This window comes from Arachis hypogaea, chromosome 6, assembly GCF_003086295.3.
Source record: "Arachis hypogaea cultivar Tifrunner chromosome 6, arahy.Tifrunner.gnm2.J5K5, whole genome shotgun sequence".
Lineage (NCBI taxonomy): Eukaryota > Viridiplantae > Streptophyta > Magnoliopsida > Fabales > Fabaceae > Arachis > Arachis hypogaea.
The window spans coordinates 118,094,810-118,109,302 of record NC_092041.1 but is presented as its reverse complement, the minus strand read 5'-3'; the positions used below and the strand labels follow the sequence as shown (position 1 = coordinate 118,109,302).

General features: G+C 34.3%; 2 protein-coding genes across 5 annotated transcripts; both read right to left on the bottom strand.

Moving 5' to 3' along the window:
- Window positions 1-294: 294 nt before the first annotated feature.
- On the bottom strand, window positions 295-7,186 carry LOC112756226 (uncharacterized). 4 transcript variants are annotated; one of them, XR_011862964.1, is made up of 6 exons: window positions 6,176-7,186; window positions 5,092-6,061; window positions 1,653-1,709; window positions 1,034-1,211; window positions 752-836; window positions 295-680 (listed from the first exon to the last, which is right to left on the bottom strand). XR_011862964.1 is itself a non-coding variant. In XM_025804705.3 (3 exons), the coding sequence occupies exons 1-3, from the start codon at window positions 6,851-6,853 to the stop codon at window positions 3,488-3,490; spliced, it is 1,815 nt and encodes a 604-aa protein (XP_025660490.1). In that variant the 5' UTR covers window positions 6,854-7,186; the 3' UTR covers window positions 2,813-3,487. The 4 variants fall into 4 exon arrangements, 3 of the variants coding, with proteins under 3 accessions (XP_025660490.1, XP_072054574.1, XP_072054575.1); XM_025804705.3 differs by lacking the exons at window positions 295-680; window positions 752-836; window positions 1,034-1,211; window positions 1,653-1,709 and adding an exon at window positions 2,813-3,654; XM_072198473.1 differs by lacking the exons at window positions 295-680; window positions 752-836; window positions 1,034-1,211; window positions 1,653-1,709 and adding an exon at window positions 4,675-4,920 and having other exon boundaries at window positions 5,026-6,061.
- LOC140173794 (auxin response factor 3-like) lies at window positions 466-1,240 on the bottom strand. Its single transcript, XM_072198381.1, has 3 exons — window positions 1,034-1,240; window positions 752-836; window positions 466-680 (listed from the first exon to the last, which is right to left on the bottom strand). Exons 1-3 carry the CDS (start codon window positions 1,238-1,240, stop codon window positions 466-468), a joined length of 507 nt encoding a protein of 168 aa, XP_072054482.1.
- Window positions 7,187-14,493: the final 7,307 nt, after the last annotated feature.

The window sequence follows — 14,493 nt, the reverse complement described above, 5'->3', positions numbered from 1 at the left end:
TATTGGTTGCATATTTCACTGTCAGTGATTTTTGGTAATCAATATTAGTGCTGGAAGAATGAGAATACAAGAACTTGATTTTAGGAATAAAACAATATCCACATAAATAAATAAGTAAAATATCAACTAAAAAAAAAAAAAAAAAAAAAAAAAAAAAAAAAAAAAAAAAAAAAAAATCCCACTAAAAAATAAATCAAGCACAACATAGTAAAAATACACAAACAGAATTAAATCAAGCACAACATCACTAAAAATCCACAAACAAATTCTAAAAACAGAAGCACAAACAGAATTTCTAAAAACAATTATCAGGTTAAATCAAGCATAATATCACTAAAAGTCCCACTAAATCAAGTAAAATATCACTAAAAATATTGCAGACTAGGATTTTGTTGACAATATATACATTAATTACTGTAAAAAAATTATAACCAAGCACAAACTCTAGCCTCAAGAAGACATTGTTCAGTTGCTTTTGCAGGAGAGGGCTTGGTGAGAAGACTGGATTGCTGGTCGGCGACGGACTGCTGCTCGGCGACGGACTGGTTGGAGTGCTGCTCGACCTAGTCTTAATTCTCCATCGTCACCCCTAAGGAATAACACAGCATCTCCAGACACAAGCTTCTTCTTGTTCACAAATGCACTCCATCCAGTTGTGAGCAAATGTCTCCGTGGCTGCCCTGCTCATAAAAAGACAAGAAATGATTACTCCGCGCATGCAGACACATAAGAATGGTAATGAATGAGATACCTCTGTATATATGTCTAAACCTCCATTCAAGGCCATGCAAATCCTTCGCCACAAGCTCTTGTGAAGGCCTCTGTTGACTGTAATCCTAAAGTGAGCAATAAAACATAATTTCAAATTGTTATAAAGATAATGAACGAACAAAAGTCTTAGATCTGCTAACTTCACCACATCAACAGAACATTTAGAGGATCAGACTTGACTGCAGCATATAAAAGTAGGATACATTATTTGAACAGTTCTCTTTGACAAGGAGAAAGGAGTGCCTCAAAGTTCATAATTTACCAGAGGAGGAAAGCAATCTTCAGCTGCTCGACGAGGCACAGAAAATCCACCATGAGTGCTAGTGTCAGAAGCAGTAAGAGTCTTGCAAAACATATGGGGTGTTGTTGACTTCACCACAGCTTCAGTATCATCTTCACCATCAGCATCAACTACCCATGCCGCAAGTTTTCTCCACTTGCTACAATTATAGTAACCAAGTTCAAGCATCCTTTTTTTGTTTTTTGAATAAAAGAAATCAACTAATAGAGATGCTTCAGTTAATAGTAAACACATATCTTTCCTTTCCCTTTCACTCTTCTAACAAGAAACTTTGTACTTCTCTTTTACCAGTTAGAAAGTAAAGTTGAAGAGCTAGGTAACATAGACAAATACACAGGTACCATTGTGTACTTTTTGTGTTATTTGGTTCCCAGAAACATGACACGCAGCTAAATTAAGCAAAGCTTAGTCAATCTTACTTTTAATTGACCCCTAAGGTCTAGGCACTGAGTAGTACTAAAATGTTGAGAGAATTTGAAGTATGTTTCTCAATGTCTTCTTCAAATCTAAACTAAAACAAATTAAGATCATAAATATCCTAAATTCATAATCAGAATTCATAGTCGTGTATAAATCTCACCTCACTTTCAGGAACCAACAAGACCTGGCAATAGACTTCATCACTGCCTTCCTCTGCCTGCTCAGAAAAAGAACAAACATTTCATGAAATTTTCAACAGAAGCCAAACTAAAACTTCGAAAGAGAAAGAATCACACAAGTGCTTATTAAATCCATGAAAATAAAAGGTTGAACTCCTCCACTTTTCACTGAGGAAAACTAGCAAACAGTTTGTGTGCATATTCTATAAAAACAACAAAAATGCACAAGATAACAAGTTTATGCTATATCTAAGATTCTGGGACAGAAAACAGAGTCAAGGAATAATTATCCTCCCGATTTGAACAAGGAATAATTAAACTGTAGAGTACGAGACATGATTAGGGTCTAAACCCATTGTGTACATCTCCCTCAGTAGCACTGCCGCTTCATTTAATTTGCCATGCCTGCAAAGTCCACAGATAATTGAATTACAAGTAACCACATCAGGTATGATCCCGTTCATAATCATTCGCTCATACAGAGAAAGGGATTCTTCAATTCCACTATGCTTAGCATACCCATCAATTACTGTTGTGTACGCGGAAGGTGTTGGCTGCAAGTCTCTTATCTCAGCCTTAGTTTTAACAAAACGGTTTTTCAATTGACCAAATTCTTCATCATTCTGAAACCCAAAATCTCACTGAGAAGAGACTCGGCCCTCACAATGTCGCCCATCTTACAAAAAGCTTTGAGCAAAGTATTGTAGGTAACAATATCAGGCCTGATGCCACCCCTCCAGCCGTTCTCCATCAAAACCAAGGCATGATTCATCAGTCCTGCTTCACAATACCCATCAATCAATGTGTTGAGGCCTATAACATCTTCTGGAATACCCCCATCAACTAAATTGTACATCACCCACTCTGCATATTGAACCAATCCAATTCTGCAATACCCCTTAACCAGGATCTTGCAGGTAATTGAATCAACACATATCCCTCTTTTCAGCATCTCAGACAACAAACCAAACCCCTGATCTTCCAATCCTTGCACACATAAACCCCAAACCACAGTATTATACGTAACAGTATCAACATCATTGCTCCTAAGATACTCTAAAGCCAAATCCAATTCTCCAACTTTGCATAAAGAATGAACCAATATGTTGACACTAAAAACATCAGGCACAACACCACGGAAGACCAAAAAATAAAACAGAACCTTTACTTGAGAAACAAAACCAGAAGCATTGAATTCATACAAGAGCCTATTCCACAAAGGCAAAACAGGAACAAGACCAAGTCCACACATGGAAGAGAAAGCACAAGAGGCTTTGCAAAACCTGCCACAGACCACGTAGAGGCAAATAAGGGTGCAGAAGAAGGAAGCGTAGAGATGGGTCTTGGTGGGTGGGATCAAAATTGAATCTTTATGGGAAAAGGAGGAGAATATTCTGATGGGAGGGGAAGTTCGGGGAAAAGTGGGAGCTAAACAGTGTGAGGTTGCGGCCACGGAAGAGACACGGAGTGCTTCAGATTCTTGCATAGCACGGGCTTGTTCACCTTCAGGTTGCGCTTTAGCGGCGGTGAGAGAAGGTTGAGTCAGCAGCCACGCGACTCCACGGTGAGACAGCGGCGCACGGTGGAGCAGAGAACAGGGTTCCACTCTCCTTTCACGGGTTCTCCACTATATATTTTGGGTAATTTGAAGTTTTGAACTGATTTTGGGTGAAATTGGGTTAGGGTTAGCTGCGGGGCTTCATCGAATCGACGCTATCCAAATTGAATATGCGTCACATTGGAGAGATCGGACGCCAATCACAATTATCTTGGCAAATTGCTGCACAATAGAAAAACCGCAAGCAATTTCTGGCCGCTATCCTCCGTGTTTCCTGTAGTGATGGTGTCTACGGAATTCTTCATAATACTCACTATCAGTAACAAGGATACAGCAAAGAACAATATTATCTACCCAGATACGAAGATTTGGAGAAACTTTGGTCCGCATATTCTTAATAACATGGCGAGATATAAAGGCTACACCTACAAATACAAAAAATAAAGAAGACTGTTACTAAATAAATCGGACATCATCCCAAAGAGGCCGGGTAAAACATCAAAACCAAAAAGAAAGCTACTCTTTTAAAATTCTTCTTCTGCACAAAAATCAAATGTTGCCACTTCCCACTCAGCAGTACATCAAAGCAATACCATTAGGGACAATACAGATGTACAATCAACAGACCCAGCTAGAAAAGTAAAAGTTTTACCAAACTAAGCCTTAGTCTAGGTCAGCTTCTGTCAGACCTGCTGACCAGTGATGGTCTTAATGCAGACTTTGGAGGATCACACTTCCTGGAGGAGATTAACATCATCATGCAGGAGGATGAGGAACCATGTCAGAGATCACATGTCATCGGTCCCAGTCACACCTAGATGTGGACCTGAATGAACCTCCGTCAAGCCCGATGCAGGAGCATTTTGCTTTGGGTAGTATTCCTCCATTCGCCTACACAGCTGCCCCACAAGCTGTTGTAGAACCATCTAGGCCACCCCCACATTCTGAGGCAGGACCATCTAGGCCACCCCCACAGGCTGCACAAGAGGATGATGCAGACAAAGACGGAGAAAAGGATGAGGTGCTGCTTGTCCAGAGACGCCACAGGATCTGGCGCCCTCGACGCTACTTCACAGGGTCGCCTCTTATTTGTATTTACAGATTCACTTCTATCTAATGCTTTTGCAGATGAGGGTTACGCGGAAAAGTTGCTGTCCTACTTGTTTTTTGTTTATATCTATTATTTACTATATTTTTATCTTTGAATTTTGAATTAGTAAGACACTTGTCAACCATTCAAATAAAACACTTGTCTACTACAGAATGTATCATTTGTTGATCAATTAGCCTATAAACTTGTCAAGCATTGAACCTACTACTACTCTCCTATTATATATTAATAGATAATAGATGCTGTGAATGTTCAAATCCAAAATCTTCACCTATCGATCAAAGCGTCCTGAACAAGTATTCTAGAACCTATAACTATTAATAGAACCCACTAATAAAGAAAGACAAGAACTATTATATATAAAAAAGGAAGAGTCACGGGATGTTTATGATTCTAAGAGCCTACTAACACATCAAGCAATCAATTAAACAAGTTTAAAAGTTTAAGTCATAAGTTATTGTTAGCGGTCATTAACGATAAAATTCCAATAAGTTCAAGGAAACACATTCCAAATGGCTACCACAACAACAACAACTAAGCTACATTCTTCCCTTCAATGTCTTCGTCTCCAACAGCAAACCTGTTCAAAGGGTTAAAAGTAAACAAGGAAAGTTCAATGGATAGGTTCAGGAAGTTTGAGACAGTATAATATAAGCAAAGAAGATAGAGAAAGGCGCATGCTCACATGTGGAGTTGGGATAGGGACCAAGTTTTAAATCACCCTTGGATTCAACCTCGGCAGAAAAAATACCTTCAATTTGGAGCTTTACTCTCGCATAAGGAACAAAGTCAGGAAGATCATAGTCTAGACATGGTTCCATGAAGATACAGACCAGACTTTCTTTCCGGGTGCAATGACAACAGAAAACATGCAACACCAGCAGAGTATCATCAAGACCACCTATATGCAGATCTGCCAAGACGATCTTCTTAGACAAGTCGTACACGTACCAAGTAGCGGCGAAATCAATAATGAGTAGATAATCAGTGGATCCCAAGCGAAGGAGTTTCCTAGGAACGTACACATCATCACGAATTGGCGGAAACCGGCACTCAATGGGTTTCCAGATGTTTGCTTCAACATCATATGACATGAGTGATTGTTGCCTATCATCAAAAAAATACAAGAAAAGGAGGGTCTTGTGATTCTTAGTGCTGTTGTCCTTCCACAGAAAATAACATTGAAGATCCATATATCCTTGAAAAAAGTCCTTATAAGTCACTTCCCTTCTATCCCAGTAATCTGATTTTGGGTCGTAGATCTCAACCCAATCAGCCCCAAAGATTAACAACTTGCCATGGTATGGGACTACTAAAGTTCCGTTCTTGAATGTGTTACCACGTATACTCGAAATCCAAGTAGAGCCATCATTCTCGAGGCACCACAAATTTTTGGGGTAATAAACGTCCGAGCCTACCTGATATTTTTTTGGAAGAATCCAATGCACCATACCACCTGCGAAGTACAAGACACCACCAACGGAACAGAATCCTAGAAACATTGGTAACCTTTCATCAACTCTTATACTTTTGGCAAGAGGCCATTGAGGAGCAACAGGATCTGCTTCTTCAAGATCAACAGAGCCATTCTTCATCAAGTTCGCCTCAGTGACAGTTAACATCCTGCGTGTGTAGGTCGTATATACCTCTTCCTCAAAATTTTCCACAAAAACATAGAATCGCTGCGGCATGAGTAGCTTTGGATCGGAACAAGAAACATCCTGAAATTTGGGAAACAACTATATTATCCAAGATAATATTAAATCAAGAATTAGTTTAGAACAATTAACTGATTCAATTGGCAGGTGTGTTGATAAGAGGATGCAGAAACCGACCTCAGGTTCAGATTCCTCACACTTGCCATCAGACACTGTATCTTCCAAAACTGCACCTTTCAAAATCCCAACAGCCCTTTGCCACCAGTTGTCAAAATCAAAATCATTGTTGAATTGAGTAGCGTGACCCAAATCCCTAATGTGATTGGCGGCTTTAGCCATCAAATTCTTGCCATCTTCGGAAAACCTACCGACCACACCAAACGCACTGAAAGTGCAAGCCTTCACAGCAAACACTTCACCCTCAAAGCTCCTTACTCTCTCCTTGAGCCACTCGGCGAACTCCTCTGCTGCGATACGTAGGATGATGTCTTTCGTGATGATAGGCCCTCGTAGCGGATATCGGTTCCAATGTTCCGCAGTTGAAGCAACGATAAGGACGAGGTTCTCCTTGGCTAGGTCTTCGGGTTCGTAATCAACCGTATCTACGAGATCTAAAATAATACCGTTTGAGGCTAACATATCGCGTAGTTGCTGCGCCAGGGCTTTTGACGTTCTGATTCGGGAAACGAATAGGATCTTACCACATGGACATTCGCGTTCGGATGGTGGACAGAGCGTTGTAAGGTCCCCGATGTGGGGGCTTTGAAGGAGGCTCTTGCGGCGACCCTTGTACAACATGATTAGGGCAGCAGCTGAGGCGGCAGCCGCGGTGAATAAGAGAGAGGATACCGTCATATCCACCGGTAACGAAGAAAACGGTAAGTTTTATTATTGGCTTTTCTTTTCCGTGTTAGGGTTTTTTTTTTTTTTTTCCAGTTGAAGAAACTAGGAAAGTGTATCGATGGCAAAACGGGGAATGAGGCAAACAGAATAAAAAGGAGACGGGCAAATGTGCAATACGCTATATTTTAAAGGTGATGGGGTTTTTGGTCATTTTGGTGATAGGCATTTTTTTAAACCAGCAAGATCTGTAGGCTGATAAAATTAACCAGGAAAAATTGAAATTGATTGTATACTCATAAAAAAAGATGGCCTTTTGCAAAACGGTCCTATTATACATTTAAATTTTGTTGGTAATTAAGTCTAATTAAGTTAGTCCAAACCTAATAAAAATTATTTTTATTAACGTGTATATATCCGTGTTTTACTAACCCAAACTAATCAGATATACAATGTGCTTACATAACTTCACGGATAGAATGAAACAAGCACACAACACATTGATTGAATGAAATATAGCTGATTAGCTGATTTTAACTTTGGCGTGGACGAAGAAAAAAATAAACTAAGTACAGCTCCTACCATAAATAAGAAGCGGTCTTCAGGTAGTTGAAAACAAATGGAATCAGAGACTCAGTTACTAGTTTATTATGCACGCAGAAGATAACTACAATGCCTGCACTCTATTTTAATAATAACTGCTAATATAATAAAACAAAAAGTTATGCGACTATATATTTTAGGAAAATTATCTCATGTACCAGTCGAAAAGAGAGGAACATGGTATGATAGGTACGAACAAGTTGCCAAACTTATTGTTATCGTGTAGTGAAGTACTAAATGTTAAAAAAATCCTTGAATTTGATAATGAATTGACGACTTGACGTAAATGACCAATTTGAGAACAAGAATCGATGGCTAGTTGGTTTCTGAAGTACATAAAAACAAAATCAACTTTTAAATATTTTATTTATCAAAAATATCTTTTATTATAATTAATAACTATAATTTTATATCTTTAATTTTATTTTTTTTCTCCAAATCCTTAATTTTTCTCTAAATCTTAATTTTTTCTCTAAATTCTAAACCTCATATCCTACTCATCTAATCCCCTTCACATTTATATTTGTATATTCCTTTAATGTTTTTCTACACCTATTCTCATTTTAATTTAAGACAAAACACATTTTAAGATTATTCTTTACTAATTTTACACCTTCTGATCTATAGATATATCATTTTCATTCTATTCAATCCAAATTAAACACTGATATTCAAAAGAATAGAGTTCATATTGTTATTGGTATTTTGTTAGTATTGCTCTCTAATTCTTATTATTCCGTTAGAAGAACTCCTCAAATTGTCATATTTTATTGTATTTGATTATTAATTTTAGTTACACATTTAATTAATCATATAAGATGTATATACAAATTAATTTAAGTTTGACTTACAGGAATTAACGTGAAGCTTTAAGAGTATTGATTAATTCAAAGTAATTTTAAAGTTTTATTTTTTAATTATTTATTTGTGATTAATTATAAATTTATTTTCTAATTTTTTGTTTTCTATTTTTACAAAGTTATATTGTTTTTATAATTTTAAATTTTTTTAATTTTTTTGTTTGATTAGTATTTATTAGTATTTTAATAAGTTTGATTTCTATGACACTGATTTTATTGATTAGTTAGTTCTTACTTTTTTGTTTTGTATTATTAAAAATACTAATAAAAAATTACATATAAATATAATTTTGATATTGTCTTATTTTATAATTACACAAATAGCATGCTTCCAAAACTAATTTCTAAACTAACTAATGAAAAAATTCAACTGACAAATAACTGAAAAAGCTAGATTAAATTATTATACTACCAAAGTTTTTCTTATTTTATGTGAGGAGAAAATTATTGCTAAAAATATGTCTCCTACACACTTTAATAGAGAAAATTTAAAAAACATAGTAACTAAGTTCAAGAATATCACATGTCGTTCAAGAATATTATTGTTACATGAAAACTAATTGAATAATTATTAATTATTAGAATAAAACTCTACATTCAAGCAAATTTTCTAACCAAATCAAACTGAGTTATTATAACCGCTTTTTAAATCATGCGTCTTCTCTTTCTCCGTTTCCTTCTCCTTTTCCTTCTCTTTTTCCTTTTCCATTTTCTCCTCCTCCTCCTCCTTCTCCTCCTCCTCCTCCTCCTCCTCCTCCTCCTCTTTCTTTCGTTATCGTCATTATCAATAACACCAACATTTTGCTAACATCTTTATTGGTTCTGATTTTTTCTGGTACCATCATTAAATAATATTGGTTTATTTCAGTTCATTTGTGTGCTAATTGATAGTGTTAGCTTTTCTCTTTTCTACTCTGTCTGTTTTCTTATATTCATGAGATAAAATGAAATTGTCTCATAAATTTTTCGCCGCTTAGTTCAAATAGTTTTAGACAGCAAGTTTGTTTTAAAAGGGTTATTACAGTAACTTAAAAGAATGTCATAGATTCAACCCCCTTCTCTAACTCTTCTACAACCTTCACTAACCTATGTTTAATTATATATTTTAGACTATGTTTGATTGATTAGATAGAGTTGGACAATATTTAATTATATATTTTAAACAATATTGGTTTTATTATTTTATTTTAAAAAATTTGGTTGATCATTATGTATATTAGATATTTAGAATTATAAATACTTTAATGTTTATGAATTTAATTATAATTTTTTATATCTTTAGAAATTATAAATTTATTGAAATACTCATGAAATTATATATTGTTTATTTTAATGGTTTAATAATTTTTCAAAAAGAGAAAAAGAGCCCGTCAAACTGCCATTAAGTAGGACGGGATAGAAATTTAGGACCGTTTCAATAGACGGAAGAGGAATTAGTCCGCCAAATAGTGATCTTGCCACCCCTAAAATTTATTTTCTTAATGAATGTTAATTTTGTTGTGAAATTCTATATTTCATTTAAAAATGTAGCATAATTGAGTCTAATTCCTACATTTTGAAATGAATTTACTCAAAAAGATTTAAAATATAAATCACCTTTTTTTTACAAAAATTTTTTATTAACATAATTAGTAGTGCTTACTTGAATAATTATATTTAGATTCTAATGATATTAAAGTCAACCTATTTTATTGTCTTACGCCTTCAAAAAATTTACAAGACCGACATAAAAATGTAACAAGTTATATATTTTACTAATAATGTACGTCAGTGATTGATCTTTTAATATTTAAAATAGTAAAAAACTTAAATCTGTAATTTTTTAAAAACATTAAAAAGATACAAATTTAAAATTGACCTTAAACATAAAGATTTGTATTAAAAATAGCTTATAAATTAAATAAATTATTTTATAATTAATTTTTTAATTATAAAAATATTTATTTTTAAAAATAATGATAGAAAATTTTTTATTATAAAAAAAATTAAATCACTTTTTCTAATATCATGATTTAGCATTTATGCAAATTAATGACTTATTCATCTTGGTGATATATTCGTTAACCTTTATTGAGATTGGAAAATAATATTCTTATTTAGTCATATTTATGATATGTTATCATATTATTTTTAGTGATAAAATTTTTACTGTTATTAAAATTAATTATTCATTTTTTTTAAATATTGATATCTAAAATTTATAAATTAAACAAATGATTTATTATCGTACACTTAATTATAGTTTACAATTAAATACTATTTAAATTTATAAATATAAATGTTAAAATTTGTAATTGGATTCTTTGATTTATATCCAATTAATTGAAATTCAAATGGTTTTCATTTAATCATTGATTTCTTCTAGTTTAATTTTTTTCCTAATACCAACTAAATTTAATATAATATGATTTTAATTGTGAAACTTATGAGTTATTGATTAATTTAAGAAACAAAGAAGAAAGTTAGGAGGAATAGAGGGAAATTGATGTATATGAAATGTGTAAACCCCGATTAAATTAGTAAATAATTAGTCAATAAATTAGTTTTTAATAAGGAGGATTAGAAATGTGAATATTATATCAAATTAGGATAGAGCTCATCGAAACGAGAATTTTGACACCAATTTCGAAGAAAATGATCCAGAATTGAACCGAACGGGCCGAACCAGTTGAACCGGATCTAAACCGAACCCTTGGGCCCAACCAGCCCAGCATGTTTAAGTGAAAATTACGGTTTCTTCCTCCCCATTTCAGCAAATGATACGCTGAAACCATAGCAGGGGAGAGAAGAGAAAACCTTCCCTAACCTTACGTTACTTTCCAACGCATGTAACTCCTCCGTCCAAGCTCCGATTGCCGCACCGTTTGTGGCCACACGTTTACCGCGTCGAGCTTTACGTTTCTATTGGAACAATTTCATAGGTAACTTGTTTAATCACTCTCAACCTTCTCTTCCCCCAATTTTCGAATTTTAAGTAGGAATGTTGAATTTCTTTGATTTCTGATGTTTTAGGATCCAATTAGCTTGAGAGAAACGTTCACTCTTGCTTATGTGAAGCTTGGGTAAGGTGAGGATATGATAATTCTATTTTATTTTCTTTGAATTTGAGTTTTGAATATTAAATTGGATATATATGTGTTATAAATGTGTATTAGGTTGAAAATAAATATTTGGAGCTTGAAATTGTGAATACTAGAACTTGGAGGAAGCGGATTAGATGAGGTTTTGATGGCTGAGTTCTTTTAGAAAAATTGTCTTGGAATAATACTTGGGAATCGGCTAAGGTATGGTTTAGGTTTCTTACATTTAATATATAATGTTCTGTGAAAACTTAGGCTAGATGACCATAGGATAGGTTAGATTGCATGCATATATTTAATGCTTAGTATCCTGTTGATGAACATGGTTGGTTTGGTGCTTGTTGGTTAACTGGTGATTTGGTGAATTATTGATTTGAGGTATTTAGTGTTAAAAGCCTAGGATTTGTGAACTATGATTCTTAGTTGAATTTTGGTTGTTGGATTTGAATATTGTATGAGTATAATTGTTGATTTGAGGTAGATTTATTGTGGTGATTTGTTATGATGATGAGGAAGGGTATGTTGAATTGAAAAGAATGCAGGTTTGGACCCGAAAAGGGTGGCAAAGTCCGAGTTTTAGAGGAGATGCTGTCGAAATTTTATAAAAGTTAGAGATTTTGTTTATATGATTATTTAAAAGAGATTTAGATTTAAAAGTTATATGGTTTGATTTTAAGTTATTAAGAAAATGAGTATGTTTTAAGTTTGAAGTTTGATTCTTAGAAAAGAATGAATTATGTTTTGAATTGAAACTATTGATAGACGGAATGAGAGGTGTGATAATGAAGGATAAGGATTGAATATGTTTAATGTATGATGATGAATGAGATGCAATTGAGAATGATGTGGATGTTGATGAATTATAATTGAATTATTTATATGACTTATGAATTTGAATGATCTGAGATACGAGATTCCCTGGATTAAGTGTCGTGACTTGCCACCACGTGTACCAGGTTGAAAACTCGATACTCTGTTGACCCTACGATGTAAGTGTGACCAGGCACTATATAAATTCTCGGAAATGTTACCCCCATTGAGCAATATTAATTATTTGAGATAAAGCTATGCATAGACTCATGGGGATGCACGTCGGGGGACAGTCTAAGTACAATTCAGACTTGTCGGGTTGGCTGGATAACCGACAAATGAGCCTCATCAGCCGTAGGACAGGCATGCATCATCTGCATATTACTCGAATTACTTGTTTGTGCATTAGTTGGGTGTGCCTAACTGTATTTGCCATGTTAAATGTGTAATTGTTACTTGTTGTATTTGTAACTTTCTTGTGCTTGCTTATATCTGTTTAACTGTCTGTGAAATACTGAAGGAAGTGGAGGTATGGAGGAACGGCAATATGGGGTTTAGACTTAAGGTTAAGTTAAGTCAATTTTAGATACTCTTAGAAAACCACCTTTTATGGCTTCTGTTTAATACTTTAAGCTCTATAATCTGAGTGTCGGCGTTCTAGGATTGCCTCTGGCATTCCCAGGACCTTATATCTTATGTGTGTGGCACCTTTACCATACTGAGAACCTCCGATTCTCATTCCATACTATGTTGTTATTTTTCAGATGCAGTTCGGGAGTCATCTCGTTAGGCGTCTGGACTATTAAAGCGGAGGGGTTACTGGATAGTGTTGTTGTATAGTTTTGTTGTACAGTGGTGTATATATATGTACTTAGCTTTCTCTCTGCATAACTTGTTCTTTTTGATCCTCTTAGAGGTTTATGGAGAGGCAGGATTGTGTATATGTACTTTTGGGTTTTGGATATGTATGTATATATGTGTAAATATTCTCCGGCCAGTCTTGATTTGCAGGCTGAGTTAGGAGCTTGTTATTTTGTATTTTTGACACTCTATTCCTACTTCTGTTATCTTATGTTTGACAGTTATGGTTTTCTTAGCACGCAAGTTAACTCGTTCCTTGAGCGTTGCGCTTTTATCTCGCGATTTTTATTTCCCCTATTCTTCAAGGCTCCTAGCATATTATAATTTTTCTGCTATTATATGTACTCATTTTCTGTTAGAGGTTGTAATACCACACCACCTTCGTTTTACGACTTAAGCATAAAGCTTAGTGTGGTAGGGTGTTACAAAATGAAAAATAATTTTTTAATAATGATGATGATATGTTTAGTTTACCCAACAAAACGGCTTTGCTTAAAAATTATGCATTCAGCCATTCACACTTTTATCTCATATCAGTCACATGGGTTATGGATAGAAGGGACATTGTGTGCGGGTATATACTTGTCAACTATAAAACCTGTTGCAAATCTACCATGAACTCCTGATTTTCACGTACACTCAAAGTAGTTTATCAAAATTTTGACCGTTCATATTAATTTATGTTATATCTCTATGGTCAAAATGAGAGGAATATCACATTCCGTTACGTACATTGCCATACCAGAACAGCTTCCTACATTTTAAGTTACCATACTACTTCTATATCACAATCTCAATCTATTTCTGACCAATTAAAGGAATTCAGATTGATCTTTCATTTCCTAAAAATCCTAAACCTCAGAATCAACATCCTATGACCACAAGAGCCAAAGCTGGCATTACAAAACCAAAAACATTCTTATCCACTGCCTCTTCTACCTAGATTGATGATGATCATTTGTTATCCAAAGATGTGGATTTGGATTTTTTAAAGTTTGAATTTCATTTTAAAGAGTAAAGTGTGATCTCTTACCATTTATTTTATAAGTGGGATTAAAAATAAATATGAGAAAAAAACTATTTAAAAGTAGAAGATCATATTTTACTCTCTAAAATACAAATTTAAAATTAGAAAATCTAAATTCTAAAAATGTTACTCAAGCAATGAAATTTATAGAGTGGAAACTAGCTATGACTCAAGAATTTAATGCGTTGCAAAAGAACAAGCAACAAGTCATAGGACGTAGTTATTCCACCACCAAATGCTGTAGTTACAAGATAATGTTTATTTGCATAGAACTTTTTTTTTAGTTTGTTCATAATACTAAATTGTATAAAATTTTCACCTGTTATTATTAATGTTTGATAAGGAGACCCGATTAAAAATTTAAAATATATGACTTCAATTTGTTTAGTCATTTTCTGAATTTAAATTGATTTA

Coding starts and splice junctions, on each gene's coding strand:
- LOC140173794 (XM_072198381.1), bottom strand. CDS start 1,240: ATGCTTGAACTTGGTTACTATAATTGTAGCAAGTGGAGAAAACTTGCG. Junction 837..1,033: donor AAGATTGCTTTCCTCCTCTG/GTAAATTATGAA, acceptor TGCTCACTTTAG/GATTACAGTCAACAGAGGCC. Junction 681..751: donor GTTTAGACATATATACAGAG/GTATCTCATTCA, acceptor TTTTATGAGCAG/GGCAGCCACGGAGACATTTG.
- LOC112756226 (XM_025804705.3), bottom strand. CDS start 6,853: ATGACGGTATCCTCTCTCTTATTCACCGCGGCTGCCGCCTCAGCTGCT. Junction 6,062..6,175: donor GTGAGGAATCTGAACCTGAG/GTCGGTTTCTGC, acceptor CCCAAATTTCAG/GATGTTTCTTGTTCCGATCC. Junction 3,655..5,091: donor AGTAAAGCTCCAAATTGAAG/GTATTTTTTCTG, acceptor TTGTATTTGTAG/GTGTAGCCTTTATATCTCGC.